This window comes from Didymosphaeria variabile, assembly GCF_027946475.1.
Source record: "Didymosphaeria variabile strain IMI 356815 chromosome Unknown scaffold_1, whole genome shotgun sequence".
Taxonomy (NCBI): domain Eukaryota; kingdom Fungi; phylum Ascomycota; class Dothideomycetes; order Pleosporales; family Didymosphaeriaceae; genus Didymosphaeria; species Didymosphaeria variabile.
The window spans coordinates 4,368,075-4,387,548 of NW_026611620.1; the positions used below are offsets into that span (position 1 = coordinate 4,368,075).

At 51.7% G+C, this 19,474-nt stretch overlaps 6 protein-coding genes across 6 annotated transcripts; 5 read left to right on the plus strand and 1 right to left on the minus strand.

Moving 5' to 3' along the window:
* Window positions 1–463: 463 nt before the first annotated feature.
* On the plus strand, window positions 464–3,990 carry N0V89_001402 (uncharacterized protein; the record flags this gene model as incomplete). Its single annotated transcript, XM_056210215.1, has 5 exons — window positions 464–605; window positions 771–1,083; window positions 1,137–1,262; window positions 2,369–3,621; window positions 3,680–3,990. 5 exons carry the CDS (start codon window positions 464–466, stop codon window positions 3,988–3,990), a joined length of 2,145 nt encoding a protein of 714 aa, XP_056077037.1.
* Window positions 3,991–4,428: 438 nt separating this feature from the next.
* N0V89_001403 (uncharacterized protein) lies at window positions 4,429–6,360 on the plus strand (the record flags this gene model as incomplete). The annotated part of the gene is made up of 3 exons (XM_056210216.1): window positions 4,429–4,666; window positions 5,495–5,673; window positions 5,734–6,360. The coding sequence occupies 3 exons, from the start codon at window positions 4,429–4,431 to the stop codon at window positions 6,358–6,360; spliced, it is 1,044 nt and encodes a 347-aa protein (XP_056077038.1).
* A 3,729-nt stretch (window positions 6,361–10,089) lies between these two features.
* N0V89_001404 (uncharacterized protein) lies at window positions 10,090–10,931 on the plus strand (the record flags this gene model as incomplete). Its single annotated transcript, XM_056210217.1, has 4 exons — window positions 10,090–10,265; window positions 10,364–10,560; window positions 10,608–10,724; window positions 10,777–10,931. 4 exons carry the CDS (start codon window positions 10,090–10,092, stop codon window positions 10,929–10,931), a joined length of 645 nt encoding a protein of 214 aa, XP_056077039.1.
* Window positions 10,932–11,093: 162 nt separating this feature from the next.
* Window positions 11,094–12,383, minus strand: N0V89_001405 (uncharacterized protein; the record flags this gene model as incomplete). The annotated part of the gene is made up of 1 exon (XM_056210218.1): window positions 11,094–12,383. The coding sequence occupies one exon, from the start codon at window positions 12,381–12,383 to the stop codon at window positions 11,094–11,096; it is 1,290 nt and encodes a 429-aa protein (XP_056077040.1).
* A 2,281-nt stretch (window positions 12,384–14,664) lies between these two features.
* On the plus strand, window positions 14,665–15,297 carry N0V89_001406 (uncharacterized protein; the record flags this gene model as incomplete). Its single annotated transcript, XM_056210219.1, has 1 exon — window positions 14,665–15,297. The coding sequence occupies one exon, from the start codon at window positions 14,665–14,667 to the stop codon at window positions 15,295–15,297; it is 633 nt and encodes a 210-aa protein (XP_056077041.1).
* A 1,205-nt stretch (window positions 15,298–16,502) lies between these two features.
* N0V89_001407 (uncharacterized protein) lies at window positions 16,503–18,752 on the plus strand (the record flags this gene model as incomplete). The annotated part of the gene is made up of 2 exons (XM_056210220.1): window positions 16,503–16,506; window positions 16,570–18,752. The coding sequence occupies 2 exons, from the start codon at window positions 16,503–16,505 to the stop codon at window positions 18,750–18,752; spliced, it is 2,187 nt and encodes a 728-aa protein (XP_056077042.1).
* Window positions 18,753–19,474: the final 722 nt, after the last annotated feature.

Genomic DNA, 19,474 nt, shown 5'->3' on the forward strand with positions numbered 1-19,474 from the left:
TCTGTGTTCAGAAGACGAATCAGGGCAGACCGGGCGACAGGAAGGCCGATAATAGTACTTGTCGAACAAACCCACAGATGAAATCGATGTCAACGAAAAGGACGTCACGAAAAGGAACAAATTGTGTTGTAGATAGCAGTCCATGTTGCTGTTCCAGAGGCAGTTGCGATGGATGTGCGGCGCGCTAACCCATTCGCGTCGCTTCGCTAACTAGCGCCGCCAAGCCGCACACTCTCGCGAAGCCAACAGGCGCAACTTTGGATTTCTCTTCGACAGCAACGACCATACTAACACCCAGCACCATCCGGAATCGAGCATCATGTCGTCCTTCGAGCCCGTCATTGTACGTACGCCTGCTACAAGCAATTGCATACCTTTGTCCGAGTTGCGCACTCGTCGCCGAGTCGCAACAAAATCCTATCGACACCCGCAACGAGTTTGGAATAAGAGCTTTGGCTAACAAATGGCGAAGGTCATCGACGGCAAGGGCCACCTGCTCGGCCGCCTTGCCAGCACTGTCGCAAAGCAGTTGCTCAACGGCCAGAAGATCGTTGTCGTGCGATGTGAAGCCCTCAACATCTCCGGCGAGTTCTTCCGCGCGAAGTGTACGTACTACCCGAACCGACCATAAGGTGCATTGGCATGGACCAGAGACGATTTTGTACATGCGGCAATTTGCAAAACAATATTCTGACTGGGAGGATTGTCTCTGCTTTGCAGCCGCACCTCGATTCACACTACGTGAGCACCTGGCTGACATTAGACTGTAGTGAAGTACTCTGCTTTCCTCCGCAAGCAGACCCGTTACAACCCCACCCGTGGAGGTCCCTTCCACTTCCGCGCTCCCTCCAAGATGTTCTGGCGTACCGTCCGTGGCATGATTCCTCACAAGACCCCTCGTGGTGCTGCCGCCATGGAGCGCTTGAAGACCTTCGAAGGTGTTCCCCCGCCCTACGACAAGAAGAAGCGCGTCGTCGTTCCCCAGGCTCTCCGTGTGCTCCGCCTTAAGCCTGGACGCAAGTACTGCACCGTCGGTCGTCTCGGCCACGAGTTCGGCTGGAAGTACCAGGACGTTGTCTCTCGGTATGTCATATCTCACAATCTGTATCGAAGTCCTGCTAACGAAGAACGTTTAGCCTTGAGGAGCGAAGGAAAGCCAACGGCGCTGCGTACTACGAGAAGAAGAAGCAGGCACGCAGGCAGCTTGCACAGGCCAAGAAGGACGCGAAGGTTGATACCAAGGTCACCGAGCAGCTCGCTCAGTACGGCTACTAGATTAGATGGATGATGAGCAGGGTCGGCGTGCAATGCATTGGTCTTATGGGAATTTTTCGACCTCCAAGTATCTTTCGACCATCGGTCAGGGTGTCCAGGCAAAAAGAGCTTCAAAGTGCTCACGAGTTCATGGGTTCCTTCACGGTCAGATACTGTCTTCCGAATAGAAGAAACACAAAATGAAAATCTCAGGGCTGCATGGGTTCGGTAATGTCATGGAGTTGGTCTTGTCAATAATGATATCCATGTCTGACATTCGCCGATCCAGTGATGCCGCGTGCTGTATCTTAAACATCAACCCAACTGACGGCCGTCGCTATTCCCAGACCGGGCGCGGACCGATGCCGCTGGCGGCCGCCGGGGGGAGGGCGTTTCTAGCCAATCGAGTGACCATGACCTCGGCTATGTCGCGTCTTAACTACCCCAGTTGTTGCTACCCCAGCTTTCGATGACAGCTTCGCATCTTCGTTACCCATTCCTACTACGCTTTCTTCACTGGCAAACAACTCGATTTATGTAGTAGAGGCTATTGGATATATCGCATATCCTTTCCTATCAACGTAGTCATTGCTGAAGACATCAAGCTGTAGGCTTCGGAAGTGCTCCGCATCCCCTCAAAGCTGTGCCCTCGATACGCCTTCGCTATCCGATCCAATCCCTCGTACGCTACGTGCAGCGCACTTGTCTTATTTACCTTCAGAGACCAATATATACCCTTAAGCTGGGCTCCATACCATTACCACCGCTTCGGAACTCCATCCTACCCCGCGACCCCGCGGCCCTGCCCGTTACTCTGCACCACTCCTCAACCGGAGGTTCACAGGCGCGATGAGCCCAATTGAAAGAATACAGAAGCTAGCTTCACATTTCACATTTGCAAGTCCATTTCCGGGTCCTGCAAACAAGATACAACCCGGAGATAGCCATGGGTATCACCACAGGAATAACTTCCACACATTGTCGCCGACGAGCTTTCTGTGGCGAGCGGCATGCATAGAGCCAAATGTATGTTACATCCCCCACAGTCTATCATCTTTCTCAAACTCCAACTAATCAAACAGCGCTTCACATAGGCCACAGCCATCTACCACAGGACCGCAAACAACAAGATCCTCCAACGCTCCTACCTAGAAACCGCTGATCGAGCGCGCGGGCTCGCTTACTATCTGCGCAAATACAATCACAAGCGCGTCGGACTGCTATGCACAAACACTCCTGCCTTCCTCGAAGCACTGTTCGGTATCGCAGCTGCCGGTGCCGTCTCGGTAGCCGTGAACTACCGGCTGAAGACCGACGATATATCATATATTCTCCAACACTCGGATGTCGACGTCATAATCGCAGACTATGAGTTTGAGGAGCTGCTAGGGAAATATAAGAAGGGGAGTCCCGGTGTCAAGATCATCGTGGACACAGATACAGACGCGACGGAAGGCGAGCTAAGCGGACCATTTGACGACGCGGTCTTCGAGGGTCTTACCTATGACCGCGAGAACGGATCTAAGGGCTGGGCAGACCTAGAAACGCAAGCGAAAGATGAGGAGAGCGTGATAGCGTTGGCATATACTAGTGGTACTACCGCGCGGCCGAAAGGTGTTGAATACACGCATCGCGGATGCTATCTCGCCGCGATGGGCAATGTTATCGATTCCGGGCTCAACTTTCACAAGGGCCGAGCCAAGTATCTCTGGACTCTTCCCATGTTCCACGCCACCGGCTGGACATTTCCCTGGGCCGTCACCGCCGTGCGCGGCACGCATTACTGCCTCAGAAAGATCGACTACCCCGAGATATGGAGGTTGTTGAAGGAAGAGAAAATCACCCACTTTAATGCCGCGCCTACTGTGAATACATTACTATGTGCAGCGAAGGAAGCGGAAAAGCTAGACCACCCTGTGCATGTTACCGTCGCAGCAAGCCCGCCTTCAGCATGGCTATTTGAACAGATGACAAATCTAAACCTGCATCCTGTCCACGTGTACGGCCTCACAGAAACGTACGGCCCGATAACGAAAGGGTACCATATGCCGGAGTGGGAAGAGCTCCCTGAGAAAGAGAAATATGCGAAGATGGCGAGGCAGGGCCACGGCATGGTAATGTCGCTACCATCGCGCGTCATCAAGACAGACCAACCCGAAGGCGTGCTCATCGATGTGGAGCGAAACGGAAAGGAAATTGGAGAAATCGTCTTCGAGGGCAACATCTGCGCGAAGGGCTATTACAAAGATGCTGAAGCGACCAGGAAGCTCTGGGCTGGCGGCGTGAGCCACTCCGGTGACCTCGCAGTGTGGCATCCCGACGGCGCAATCCAAATCCTAGACCGAGCGAAGGACATCATCATCTCCGGTACGTCTTCCGTCCCCAATCCCACCTTTTCCCTTCCCCTTCGCTAACTTCTCTACAGGCGGCGAAAACATCTCCTCCGTCGCCCTCGAATCCATGCTCGCAACACACCCCTTCATCCTCGAAGTGGGCGTCGTTGCGGTACCCGACTCGCACTGGGGTGAGCGGCCCAAGGCTTTCGTCACCGTCAAAGAAGGCGGATTCCTCGAGCCCGACGAGGTCATTACGTGGGCGAAGGAGAATAGCAATATTAGCAGATTCATGGTTCCGAGGGAAGTGGAGGTTGTGCAGGAGCTACCGAAAACGAGTACGGGAAAGTTGAAGAAGAATGTATTGCGGGAGTGGGCAAAGGGAAAGAGGGATGCCGTGTAGTGGATGTATATAGGTAGGCCGGATGCATATGATGATGACGTTAAACTGATATGGACGTGACTACCGTCTTAACCGTTGAAATCGTCTTCGTAGGCGTCTCCATATACTCTCGCGAACGACTGTACCCTCGGGCTCATCCGGGGCAGCTGCTTCCTCAGCCGCTGCTTGAGGTATCCTGGGTCCACTCACGACTGCATACGCAGGCGGCGGCAAGCGCGCGATGGGCGAAATCCTGCCGTCGCTGTCCACCGCACGAAGTTGCGGAGCACGTGGCCGTGGCCGAGGCCGTTGTGGCCGTGCCAACTCTTCCCACCAAGAACGTCCAAACAATGCTTCCCTTATTCGCCGACGCGCTTCAGCGAGTCGCTCGCAGGTAGGGCATACCTCTTCCCGAGTATCGCTATCCTTCACATTGTTAGTTACTTTCGCTTACGTATAATGTACCCTGGGGTAACTCACTGCCTCGTACCCAGACAGGGAACCAACAAGCGTAGTGCCGGAGAGTGTAGGGGAGCCCTGCCCGACCTCTGGAGTACGCGGGCGGGGACTTCGAACCGTGAGCACTTCATCGTCATTACTGTCGATGCCGCTGCTCAGCCACCTTTCGACGCTGAAGGAGCGCGGGAGGGCGTCACCCATGATCTCCCGGAGCCTTGCGAAGGAAACCGGAGGGAGTGTGAGCGTCAGCGGATCCGGTATCCTCCTGGCATGACCTGATGGGCGAAGAGGAGATGTATGGTTACAGCTGGGGCGGGTACTTCTGTTCGACATGGTGAAAGTACAGGTAGGATTGACTTGATGTCAGTTTGATTCGCTTGTGGTGAAGAGGAAGGAGCGAGCTGGCACAAAATCTTTTTGGATGCTGGAGTATTTGTTGTAAGTTGCTTTTCGAAGATAAACTCGATCTTGGAATTCATCTTGCTTATAAAACATGTGTTTTGGCGTTGAACACTCATAACCAAAGTTGTGTTCGCTTTCAACTGCGGTTATGCGAACCACCCTTACCACCTACACCGTGGTATCTCAAACCATCTTCAGCACAACCATGAACACGCGCAAGTTATTCTAGGATAAATACAGTGTTGGCCAGTGGTCATGCATTATGTGCTCTTAGGTGGGGCATGATGATCATCGAACGGAAATAATTCAACTCTCTCGTTCTGAAGAGCTAATCGGCAAAATATCACGTAAGTAGATTGACATGTACGCTTTGCAGAGCGATAGCATGTTGAGCAGGGATTGGTCTCACGTAGCCAGTGTACAAGATTAAAGCAAACAAATCTCTATTTTAAACGCGTGCTATCTGAACTACCTATGACAGGGACCGTCCATATTCCGCACTACCATTAATTCCTGTCTATGTCTGCACTGATGTGTTTGTCACTCAAGTCCATCTACCAGTCGCTGTCGTCGTCATCTTCATCAGCCCAGTCACCGTACTTCTCATCACTGCCGCCGTTCCAGTGACCGTGGCCGCCAAAGCCATGCGTGAAGGAGGGTGCAGCGGAAGTGGAAGTACACGACGTACTTTCACCAGCACCGCCCGTGGACTTGACGCGGTTGAAGCTATCATTTCCAGGGAAGGTCGAAGTGGTCGAAGCCGAGCTCAAGCTGCTGGAGCTCCAGCCAGACGATGAGGCAGCGGTAGATGAAGGTGCTTCAGACCAGGAAGAGGAATCCGCTGTAGGGAATCCCTTCCCACTTTCTTTCGCCGGAGTGGCCGACGAGGCATAAGTAGATGAGGGTGCACCACTCTTGCTAGACCACAACGCAGAAGACGAAGACGATGGTGCGCCACTCTTGCTAGACCACGACGCAGAGGACGAAGACGATGGTGCGCCACTCTTGCTAGACCACGACGCAGAGGACGAAGACGATGGTGCACCGCTCTTGCTAGACCATGATGCAGAGGACGAAGATGAGGGTGCACCGCTCTTGCTAGACCACGACGCCGAGGACGAAGATGAGGGTGCACCACTCTTGCTAGACCACGACGCCGAGGACGAAGACGAAGGTGCGCCGCTCTTGCTAGACGCCGTGGAAACAGACGCGGACTCAGACCATGACTTGGCAGATCCGGAGGCGGAGGTAGAGGCATGCGAAGGTGCTACTGGCTTCCATTTGGACTTTATAGCTGCGATAGATGGTGCTCCCCAAGACGAGGAAGATGTCGACGAAGACGAGGAACCAGTTGGTGTCGACCAGGTTGAGGAAGAGCTTGAGGCAGATGAAGAACCGCCTGGGTGGGACCAAGTCGAGGAAGAGATCGGGCTAGCGCTTGAAGAAGAGCTTGTAGCAGATGAAGTACCACTAGGTACGGACCATGTCGAGGAAGAGCTCGGGGTGGCACTCGAAGAAGACGACGAGTGACCACCTGGTACAGACCAAGTCGACGAAGAGCTCGAAGAAGAGCTTGAGGCCGGTGAAGTGCTTGAAGGAGCACTAGCTGTAACCCATGTTTCAGAAGCGAGCGTGTATGTCCCGGGCGTCTTCAATCCCCAGGCGGCATTTCCAGAGAAAGCCGACACTGCCTTGTCTTCGCCACGAGGTTCCAGGACACGCGCAGACACGGTTGCCTGCAACGCGAGGCCGAGAAGGGCAATCTTCGTGTGCATCTTGAAGTGTAAACGAAAGTAGATGGTACAGTGGCTTGGTGGATGATCAGACGCATATTTGCTGGAGCCCTTCTTATACTCGTTCGGAGAAGTGTCGTTCGGATAGATGCCAGCCACATGTTGTCGACACCAAAAACACCAGTTTGGTTGGAGTCCATGTTCACTGGGACCCTATCGAAGAGACGACTGCAGGGCTTGCCAAGTCCGTCAAGTCATGGTAGTTGGAGGTGCGGGAGGCGGGTCCGGTAACGGTGTTGCCGGTGCGACGTTGAGCGGGTTGGTCGGGCTAGCGCCATGTTGCAAAAGCCGCTTGGCCTCAGTGGACGGCATGTGAATTGACATCTGCCACCCAATGTGTCGCAATGTCGGCGCGGAGCACTACGGTTTCGCCGCACCTAAACAATCTGGTTCAATCCAATCACTGATTGGACTAGTAGGGTGCTGTACCTAGTACAGTGAACTTAAGCTTCACGTGACGTTCGAACTTGGTATGAGATAAGCATGTGAGTTGACTCGAGCATATCATAGGCTCTGTTGCAATGTCGGAGAGTCGGTCAAAACACTGCCGTCGAGCACGTCAGTATATGCTCTTGCTGCTGGGGGATTCTGCAGGGTACGTCTAGGGTACGTTCAGGGCAATGCCCCAGGGGAATCGTTCAGGAACATAGTTCATAGTTGCGATATTTTTGGAACGAATGCGCGTTGGTAGATCTAGCGATAAAGATACTGCAGTCGATGTATCTGATATTCCTCCCTGTCACTGTATGATAGTTGAGGCGACCATGCATGGTATGTTTAGGTCCTTAACTATGAGCAATTCAGTGTAAATCCGACGTCGAGAATTCGACATGCAACCTTCGTTCTGAAATTTTGTACCTCAGTGGTAGCTCCAGTACCAGTACTTTTACCCGGAATCTGCTCCGCGAGGGTGTTGCGCCACTCCGAGACAGTTAGGCGGGGATGAAGCAGGTATCGTGTGTGTGTGTGTGGCTGGTGAAGGTGTCCAGAGGCTGCGCCTATGCGATTTGGCATGATGATCGAGCCTAAGAACTTACGTAGAGATCTGATCGAGTCGCTCACATCGTCCCCTGAGCAATTTGACCAGCCAGTACGTCGATGACCGCTGCGAGTCCGCTACCCGAGAACCCAGGGCTTGATCTTCGAAAAATGTGCTTGTTTGAGAATATCTAGTTTTGGCCTGGAATATTCTGTATTTGTGGGTATGGCACACGGTCGGGTATTTGTGGGGATGCTGCATCGACAATCCGAAGGCATCGCTACCAGCAATGCCAGTATGATGCTCAAGCAACCAAGAGACACTTGATGTGTCCATCAGCTTTTGCGGGCACGTTCCCAGCATCCTAATGCCGAGTGGCCCCAGCTGGAAGTGACAATGTAGAGCCCCTGAAGCCAAGGGCGAATTAAGCCATACTATTGGTGTTAGGCCCGTTAAATCGACGTGGCACTGCTAAAGGACATGATGCTTCATGCTTTTCGATTTCACAATCTACTTTTCGAGTCGATATCGCCTTGAAGGACGGGTATATGGTCTCGAAACATTGCTGTTCCACACAAGGACCTGACGGACGGTGCCCGCTGTGCTGAGCACGGGCATACGCGAGATTCATATGAGCGATACAGCAGAGTGTGGGTTTGAGCGCCGACGAAGCTGTTGTTTACCCTGACAACTGCATTCAGTTAAGCGGATCACGTGCTCTACCGGATGCCCAGGTGTATCAGCCCTGGTGATTGGTTGGAGCAGGGTCCGCCAACTTCGACAGGGCAGAACAGTCGGCCCCCCGCAGGTTCCTGTCCGAATGGCTAGTAGAGGATGAAGTACGATGTAGCACGCTCGGAACCAGAGAGGTTCGTGGGGGTGAGAGGTACACGTACGCTCACAGAGAGTGATCCGGTCAATTTTTCTGGTCCAAGTGATGCACGTCGTCGATAGTGTGAAAATGTCCGTCCGGGTCTCTGCTCAGTGAAGAAATCCGGCATCGCATTCAGGATGCGGGCGGTAGTAAACAGCATCCGAGGTTTGAATACATTAGCGTGCGGAGAGTGACGCGCAATTGCTCTGCTACGGGAAGTCTTGAATGTGCTCTCCTCATTCTTGAGCTCAGGTATAATAGCGCTTTCCATTATTTCCATCCAAAGGCTTTGTGATAGAAATGCAGCAACGACCTTGTGCCTCGTCCATCGTTTCAACAGTTCGCGGCGCGTTTTACTTTCGGGTCTGAAGCAATGCCACGACTTCAATCCACTTACGAATTCCTATGAGACAACTTGTTCATCGTCGACTTACATGATTCTCTTGTGTTGTGGGTTCTGTCCGAGAGCAAATGATGATCAAAGGGTGTCGTGAGGAACGTACATAGCACGCTGCTCATGCACGACCCAGTCGTAGTTCATCGCATGGTGTGCCGTACGGAATAACTTGGCTGAATGATCTGCCTTGCGAGGATGTATCAGCGTGAGGCCACAGAGAAGTTCGGTTGGGACGGAGTGAGACGCGAACGGAATGTGCTAGATTGAGGTTGGGATTTTCCACTCGCTTATTCTTTCTTCAGGTCGGCTGCGCTTGCCGCTTCGCCCTCTACCCATTATGGTGCATGAAGACAAAACGTGGGCTGCTGGCGAAATTTGCCCGAGAGATGGTGAGCGTTGACCCCAGTTCTTTGCCACACTCTGGGTGCATGACTTAGAAAAGGATAGCACCCATGAGAAATCGTGACTGATCATTTGAACAACGCGAGGAACGACTACTATAGGTAGGGATTACCATCTTACTCATCCACAACGCGTTCGAAAATTGAAGAACTCCCTTCTGCTTAATGACCTCATACATCCTCGTATGATCCAGGCAACAACATCCCTCTGTCGATCCCAGCACTCCGCATCTTGGCCCCCATCCGCTTCTCGAAACAAGAACTGCCCCTCATTCAGCCCAACACCCTCCTGTCGCCGTTGCATATGCACACCAGCCTCTTTCAGGCTATGTATGCATATCCGTCTCAACATCCTTGACATGTTCCCACTGCCCGCCTATCGTCGGACTTTTCAGCTTTCCGTCATTTCGCGCGTCGCCAAGCGTGATTCGACGATCAAGACCTTATGGGCGCCAAAGCGGGGCACAGCCTCAATTTAGTCGCCTATCATCCCATAAATAACGAGATGACAGCCGGAAGATGGCGCGCACCTTGCTGCTTGGGATAAGCAGGCAGGCCTAGCGCTGCACTGTAAAGAGGCTTATTTCCCTAAATTGCCTTGAGGTTCCTTCAAAATCTGAATTTGTCGAGCTATCTATCCAGCGTCGCTAAATTGCGGACCGTGGGATATCCGTGAATCTGAAAACAAAAGCACTACACCAAGCTATATTTGTATCACCTGCATCATCGCGTTCGTATCGCATTTTTGGGTTCAACAATTGGACTGTATCAATAAGACACAATGGCAGGCTACGGTCAACATCCCCAGACAGGCTATGGTCAACAGCAACCAGGATACGGCCAACAGCAACCAGGTTACGGCCAGCCGCATCCAGGTTACGGCCAGCCGCATCCAGGTCACGGAGGTCATCCTCAAGGAGGTTATACACAAGCAGGCCATCAACAGCCTCAACCAGGCTACGGTCACCCGCAAGGAGGTCACGGCTCAGGGGTACCATTGGTCGGCCTTTTCGACAGTTGCATGAAACCTTATCCCACAACCATCGTACTGAAAGAGCACGTCCTCTCTTTGACAGGAGACTCTTTCAGCATCAAACAGGAAGATGGAACACCCATTCTGCAGGTTGAAGGCAAAATGATGTCTATTTCAGGCCGCAAGAAGGTTTGCGACATGGCTGGAAATCACCTCTTCGATATCGTAAAGGAGCACCTCCATATCCACACCACCTTCGCTATTGAGGACCCGCAAGGGCAGAAATTGATGGAAGTGAAGAATAGTTTCAAGCGTAAGTGCTTGCCGCAACCCGTCAGGACATCTATTAATGGCTGCTAGTATTCGGAAGCAGCGCAACGGCAACTTTTACCGATAAGCAAGGTACACAGCATGTGCTGAAGATGAAAGGATCGATCTTCGATACAAGCGCCGAGATTGTTGACGAGGCGCGCGGTGGTATGTCACTCTTTCCACGCAATCGATAGCATGATATTGACACTGGTTCTAGGCGCCACTGCTGCGCGTATCAACCGCAAGTTGCTTAGCGGAAAGGACATCTTCTTCGGACAGCAGACATATGCAGTGCAGATCACAGAAGGGTATGACCAAGCGCTGATTGCTGCAATGTGCATATGCCTGGATGAGAAGAACAACGAGAAATGATCAGTATCTCCTGCGGTATGACACGATTACAATGGGCTTATTTTCTTTGGTGCAACGACGTAATCACAGAATTCTGAATCTGCGAGTATTCTACCTACATTTCATCTGTGCATCGATCGTACAAAACATTGACACTTTCCCCTGCATCTTTCCTGAATACGATCAAATCATCCAGAACGCGCCCCTTCGCACGTTCGCGAACTTCCAAAATTCTCCCAGGCCTGCCTCGATGCTCAACGTCAGTATACCAGCCCTGGTTGCCACACTGTTGTCTGTCCAGTCCAGCAACAGCAGTGTGAACTGTATGTCGGCTAGATAGTTGTATTTCGGTACATGCTTCGATCGCAATACTAGAAAGTCGCGACGACTTGGCACTCCCTTAGCCACTGGCAGTGACCCAAACCAAAACCCATCACGGCATTTCTCGACCATCAATGGCCATACTTCCATCATGCGGACTTTGGGAAGATGAGGCGGAGCTGTGAAGCCTACTACTTGTGTTGCAGCGTTGTAAGTGACTGGAAGGCTGACGATTGGACCATCGATGTAGAGAGCGTCAGCAGTAATTGACCGGGGTACTTTTCTCGGAGGAAGGCTTTTGTGTGAGTTAGAATAAGCACCCCATAGAGCCTGGAGCTCCAGCCCTGAATCGGAAAGACGCATGTTTGTGGTTTGGGATCTGTAAAGGTTGTTTTGGCCAAGCGAAATGCTGAGCGGATGAGGCACGATGGTGCTGGACTGGTCATCGTTTGCAGCGGCGACAGGGCCGTATGTGATACCGGATTTGCCAGTCTTCCATGCCGCCCAAGTCCAGCTTGGAAATCCACCGGACGCGCGCCGAGAAATGTTACCAGCGGCAGACCATAGCAATCCCTCTCTGAAAGTATCTCGAGGTATTCCATGCACAAAACCGTTGGGAAAGGAGTCGCGTTGCAATCGGGACAGCACCGCGCCGAATGCGTTGACGGCATCCGAGTCATAGGAGACATCTCGACAAACATACTGTCCGAGGTATTCGACGTAGGTGTATATACTTCCAGCGAGTTTTCCGGTCCACAAAGTGTTTGAGCGGATATAGTTCCGATCAGCGTTCCAATATGGGTTCTCTTTTGCCATATTCTTCGGATCGGTGACTGCCGAAACATAGACTGCTGAAGGCGAGTCTTCCGTGCACAGCATATTGTTGCAATGGAAGTAGACCTGATGTTCCGAGAAGAAGAGGCACCGCCTGGAGAAAAGACCTTCTTGATACGTCCATCCGCGCGATAGCCACACCGAATCATTGATTTGAGAAGAAAGCGTCGGGCAGCGGGAGAGCAATCTGACGGGACCAAATTCAGCGACTAACTGTGGGTGTCGTCGGGGTCCACCATCTACGCCTGGAAGACCAACATTTGCGTTCTCACCCAGAGCTACAATGGTCGCAAACGCTTGCTCGTATATGTAATCCATTAGAGGGAGTTGCTGTTCTTTCTCCTTAGGGTCGTGTTGGTTGATGCAGACGGCGTCAGCCCATAGAAAAGGAACTCCAATATTTCCAGCGACCACCATCGCATGCTGAATGGTTTTGGATATGTTGATTGGTAGTTCATGGGGTTTTACCCGCTTTGGTATAGGACTACCTTTTCCCCAGACGTAGCTTAGTGCTACATACTGCATGTTGGGCTGATATCGAACGAGCCGACGTTTCTGGACATCAATCAATGTGATGAGTTTGAGCTTTTCGACATTCCCGACTGTACGACATTGATTATGCTCTCTGTCGCATTGTCCGAGCCACGACCGGATGCGTGCGTAATCCGGAGATGCATCTACGGGCCTCACTGCCGTTCGATTGACTCGTTTTGGGTCGTATGCGACACTGAAAACGTCTGATACGAGATCGAGTCAGCTTGGGTTATCATATGAAGTTAACAGCAATATTCAGCCTTCGAAGGCCCTTTCTGTCGGGTTTAACTTACGCTTGGGATTCTTATCACCCTTGTGTAATTCGCGTTTATCGTAGCATTCCGCATCGTCGTGATTCACGTCAAAAACGCAATTTTTTTGTACATCAGGACAGGGTGTCAGTGGATTAGTCTAGAGAGTACAGAATCAGCAAATTGGATTTCCAAACGACTACAAATTCATCGAGACGACCTGAACTCACATTCCAGTACATTCGCGATGCCATGGGCCAACCGTTATCGTCCTTGGTGCCATGTTTGAGGAAGCCAGTGGGGTGCCTCTTCAGTGCAAAAGAGCCAACGAGGCCTGATTTGGTTCTCACCGGTTTCGGGGCCGAGCTTGTAGGAGTGGGAGCAGGCGCACTCTTCTTGCTTTTGGAAAAGAAACCCATCGTCCAGCGATGCGAAGCACGAGAAATTATAGAACGAAATTACAAAGCCGAAAGAGCATAAAATTGGTCTTCAGAAATGGAAGAAACAAAACCGAATGATTTCTGAGGTTCAGACGACCGTAAACTGACCAGCCGCCTAAGTATACCATCCCTATGCGGCACGGTTACGCGCCCTCGTATGGAGCCGGCGCTTAACGACCGAATCCTATCGCCGGCGTAACGCTCGCAGCGCGGCTAAAAGCACAACATCTAATTGCAGAAGGAATTTCAGATAAACAGAACGCATGTGGTCTGGCGTACTCGTGAATGTCCTCGCGCCCTCTATTGTGGTGAAGATGTGGGCTGCCAATGCCAAAGTGCTCGACTGACCTATACAAGGTGACATGTGTAGCATATGGGCCCCCGGATCATTTTCTAAAACGCTGCGCATGTTCCAGTTTGAGTTGTCACGGGCATTCCATCTTAAGGTCGCTCTGCAGATCGTGTTTGGTGCCGTACAACAGTGGGGTTTGCTCGACGAGAATTCATGTTCCCATCGCAGAACCACCTCAAGTCCCAAGACCTTTACTGGAGCGGATTGAACCACATTCGACAGATTACACTGGAGACACGGGCGATAATGCCCTCGCCGTACAATTCTGCGGCTGACCCGAATCCAAGCTCACTTGCGAAGGAACATTGGGGGCCATGTCTCCGAACCAGAACTTGTCACGCAGCAAGCTTCAAAGTCGATCAGGGCGTAAATGTGAGCCCTGATTGTCAGCTGTACAACCTTTCGTGGAATACGATGTATGTGAATTTCTTCTCGGTGTGATGTTGCCCGGCTGAGCTGCAACTGATGTATCGACCTTAACCTGTGCGCACCTTGATGTGCCCAGACCTCATCCTCCCTTTGGACGACGATTTGCCGAGTCGGTGAGAGCATGGTGATAGATCGTAGTCGTAGATGCCGGCGTTGTACGATGATATAATAGAAAGCGATCGTGCACTGCCGCAATCGAGAAGAACCCGGCATGCTGACGCCCACTATGTAACGAAGCATTTGTCGGCGACCTTCACTGATAACGAGGTTTATTCTCCAGGTTGCGTTCGTAGCAGATAAACAGATCTTACGATGTCTCCCTCGCCAGATTGGTGGGTCGTCGCATCTGAAACTTCCGCAACTCTCTCGGGAACGTAGCTCCTAACATCGTCATGCGTTGCCCATCACGCACCACTCAGCGGCCGTTCGAGCAGATGCACGCGCAAAAGTCCAAACGCATTGTGTTTGTTCCAGTCTTTTTGCGCCTGCAGTGCTATGCATTGCGCCTGAACAAAATCCTGGAGGAGGCATCAGAGAGAAATGGAAGGTGGGATCGGCGACGCGTCGCCTGAGGAGATCATACATCCGTCGCAATGCAGCGGCAGCTGTCTTTTGTGATAATACTTGCATTGCCGGGGCCGGGTGCGTCGAACGCATTCCACCACCTGTTTGAACACGCGCACGATTGGGACCAGTACGAAAGCTCGACATCCACGAGCTTGACGCTCGAAAGCTCCGCCTTGATGGCGAGCACCGTCGCACCGATAATTCCTATTCAAACTACTTCCTATGCATCGACTTTAGTGACGGCAACCCGCGCCGCGGCGTTCAGCGTCTCGATCTCCACCACATCCAACTTCGTGCTCAATCCAACGGGGACAAGCGCCGCGCGAAAACCAACGTCGGATTCGTCAAGTATCGTAGCCTTCGCCATTATTGTACCGCTCGTCGCCCTGATCGCCTTCATATCTGTGATCGTGTTCCGGATGTATAGGACTCGGAAAGAGCGAGAGGAAGCTGCGGCCGCTGCAGCGGCAAGGGCCAAAACGAAGGCGATCGAGCAGCAGATCTACGACATGGAGTCTCTGTCCGAAAATTTTGATTTGGAAAAGTATCGGACAACATCTGAGGTGAAGGAACTCGAGGGCGCGAAGGATATACCTATCGACATACCCATTGAGCTGGAGGCGGAAGAGCCGGATAAGAGACGATATCATGGGCTTTGATCGAGCGAACTGCGTTCTGGTAGCGCGAAATTTAGGTGCACGACGATAGCGAACTTTTCTGGAGGTTGGGAGAGCATCTCGCTGATTGTGAGCAGACTAAAGAAACTACATTTCGTGCCTATATTCCTCGACGTGATTTGAGCGAATCTTGTTAGCCTGTCAACAGAAGCGTGCAATATTTGCATGTGGCAGCCATGATCACTGTGGAGATCGCTTTGTGGAGGTCTTCCTAAATCTTGACTTCGGTTTTTTAAGACGTGTGCCCATCTCGAAAGGTTCGTGAGCGAGGTTTTCCGTACGTGAATTACTGCATTACACAGTGAGCTTTGAAGGCAGGATGCCGATGCACCACGAACGTGGCTTCGGAACCCCTCAATGCAAAAGTCAATCGCCGATCCATCGCCGAATCTCCGACACTAAGGCAACAACAAACTCTGTCACGAAGCTGAGACCACCTGGAGCAGGCGATATTGCTCTTTGCATCTCGTCCTTAGAGCGCATGTCAGCAATCACGGGGAGCTTACCATGGCCGATGAAGTCAAGGCCAGTGAAGCCAAAGGCCCCTACCAATACTCCCCTCTCTTAGTCCACCCAAACAGTATTCGGCTCTTGCGCCTTCTCCCCGCTAGCCGCGCCGAGGATTCTATTCATTGCCAAATCTTTAACTACTCCCTCACAACCCCACCACGCGTCTCGCATCTGTATGAATGCTTGTCGTACGTATGGGGCGATTTAGAGGATAAGCTGACGATCTACGTCGACCATGCTGAGCTGGCTGTAACGAAGAACTTACATGGTGCACTTCGACGATTGCGCGATCCGTACTTGGATCGTATCTTGTGGGTCGACGCGATATGCATCAATCAAGTTAGTGTAGAAGAAAGGGCGCAGCAGGTACAGATCATGGCTCTAATATACGCATATGCGAGTCGTGTGGTCGTGTGGCTCGGCGAAGAGGCGGACGGTAGCAAGGAGGCGATGGAGCTCCTTCGAGAGGATGCTGGTCGAGTATATCGCCAACTTAGAAGTTTCTCAGGCGCAGAAGATGATGGACGTGAGCGAGGGGAGTATGAGAACGAAGTCTCCGGCGATGTCCCTCTAGGTAACAACACATTGAAGTTAGTAATCAAGCAAGGAAAAGCTCCGTCACGATTTCCCCGGAGCGAAGCCATGGCACTTCTGAAAAGACCATGGTTCCAGAGAATATGGGTACTGTAATCCTTTCGATCGGAGATGTTTCTGACACCGCGAAGGTACTCCAAGAGATAGCAGCGGCGCGCATCATGGTCGTTTTGTGTGGCTCCGAGGAACTCACCGGCACTTGCTTTTTCTGGGCCCTATCTGGCCTTCTTGAGTGGTGTGAGGACGCAAGGCTTCGCGGTGTGGTCTCCTCTATCCTCTATTTGATTGGCAATGCTAGTGCGTTGCGCTTGAACAAGCCTGACGGCCTGGAGCCTTTCCGACTTGGTATCTGTCCGCTCTCTCAGCTGCTGGACATGTTCCGGTTCCGTGAAGCCACCGACCGTCGAGACAAGGTGTACGCTTTGCTTGGTATTATGTCATCAGATCCAGCGACATCCGACATCATGCCAGATTACGGCATAGAATGGGCCGAATTATTCCAAAATCTCGTGAAATCGATGCTAGGCCAGAAAGTGAAGTCCGCTTGGATCTCCAACGACGGTCGTGACTACGGTCGAATCTTGGGCAAGGGATGTATTGTGGGTTATGTAAGTGACGTAGACAACTCGAAGAACCACCACCAAACAGTGTCCATCACGCCTACATACCACCGTAGCCCTATGGTCCATCAAGAATCGAAAAAAGCGCAACTGAGATGGATCTTGCATAACTCCACTGCCGAGGTCCGCCATGGCGACATAGTCTGTTGGCTTGACGGTAGTAACGAGGCCACAATAATCCGGTTCCAGGGGAACTGTTTTGCAATCGTCGTGGTGTTGGCCAGTTTTCCGCCTACTTTGGTCAAGAACCTCTTCCAGGAAGTGCGCGACTCGACGCGCCATTCGAGCCGCGTTAAGAAAAGCGATGAGATGTTGGGTCCCATGCAGCACAGCCGCAATTTGGTTCTTGTCTGGAATTTCGATCCCAAGTGGACAACGCAGTGGACTAAATTATCATCGTCTTCTGAAGCAGAACCAAAAGTAATGTCCACTCTTTCTGACATGATACGAGTGCTGGAGGACGTCAATGACACAGACGCCTTGGAAACCCTACTCGAACGGGGGTCTCAATGTTATCAAAGTGGGGAGATAGCGCCAACTGGGGTAATGGAGCATTTCCAAGATTTGCGCCAAACCCTTCCAAACTGGGACCTGTACCTTGGGCTGAAGACCGATCTCCAGAATGTATTGTGCGGAGAAGGTTTCAATTCTGGATTGCCTAACGACATCGAACTGGACCTTGTTGAAATTCGAGCTAGATTAACTGCCTACCCAGAACACGGCACAGAGCTCATCAGATCATTGTTCAACGAGGTCTCCTTCCTCTCCGCATCGACTAATAGTAGAAATGAGACGTTTTACGACCAGAACCGAAGGATCAAGCTAGCTTTCATGTTCGATATCTGGGGACATGCCATCACACTCGATACAATGCTTGCATTGGTGGAATATGTCGAACGGATCAATTTCGATCAACGGACTACTCTAGGGAACTTCGCGAGCCCTCTATGTATCGAAATAGTCGAAGTTCTTGTGCGATCGAGCGCACAACATCCAGAATGGGGTACAAGGTTTGTTGAGAGATTCATCAGCTTCGCAAAAGGCGATGCTGATCGCATGTATTGTCTTGTGCGTGCTTTCATCGTCTCCTGTGCCGCTGCGGCGGTGTGGAAGCAACAGGTCGTCGAGGCTGTCCTGGCCACCCATTTCCAAGAAGTCTCTGAGGCCATTGTGGACAAGAATGCTTGGAGCTCCTTGGACATTGGAGGACGCTATACGACGATTGTTGATTTCTTATGGAGCCACTACGTGCTACGCGCCAAGGACTTCGTGGGTATATCTATCAGCGGAACATTTCAGCTACGAAGCCAGCTTATGGAAAAGTTCGTCAACGATTATCGGTTCTGGAAAGCTTGTTACGATGGACGCGCCGCTGACATTTGGAGTGGAGTCGTGGAGAGCGGAAGGGTTGACCCTCATATGCTGGTCATCTGTAAGGATGTGAGGGGAAGGTGGTGTCGTGTGGCCGCTTTTGAGGCTGCGGCAATGAATGGTCATGTCGCGTGCTGCAAGCTGCTCCTAGAGCGTGGTTTTGGCTACCGGATAACATCAGCATTGCGGATGCAACTTTGTGACCGAGAAAGCATACCAAATGCAAAAGAGATAGCGAAGCTTTTGAGTACCTACAACCTGGCGGACTGGGAGATACGGACCGTAGCGGAAGGCAGCAGTGGAGCCGCATCCCGCAACGGGAGGAGAAGCGAAACATGGTGAGGTGGACTCAATTAAGAAGAAGATCTAGTGCGCATCACGAAGTCAAAAAACATGAAAAGCTGTTTCGCGGAGAGTTGCGGTTAGCGGATGAAGAGAAGGGGAAAAGGAAGGAGAGACATCGTGGAAGACGTAGAAGAAGTCGCGACTCCATCGCCCCTTCCTTAACTCACACATTCCGCCACTCACGCCTCATATCTTTCTCTTACCGAACACTATACTGCCATGCCTCTGACATTTTTGTATTCTTCAGTCCATGCGACGACGGAGAAGTCGAGGCTTACGATAACTTTCCATTGCCATCCCAGTGTTCGGCTACAGCCTGCAACTGTCCTACTCTGCAATCTCTACGATTGCATCCTCGCTGAATCCGGCACTAACACCAGCGCCTCGACAAGCTCGTCAAAGCTATCTAAACCGGCTGCAAATAGCGAAGAAGAGCAGGCCGAGATCGAGGACTGGGGGCACGAAGAATGAGCTGGTCTCTTTTGAGAGGCTGCGCTTTAGCTAGTGAAAAAGGACGTCCATGGCTTCTTAGACGTTGTGCATGCAGCACTTTGTTCACAAGGAATAACTAAGTCGCGATCATCGATCAAAAAGGAGACAGTTCAATGCTCTCAAAAGCACACACACATATATATACATACACATGGTCTCTTTCTTGGACAGTTGTAATTGCACGTATTCTTATGACTATGTATCCATTTCATGATCGGTCTCAATTG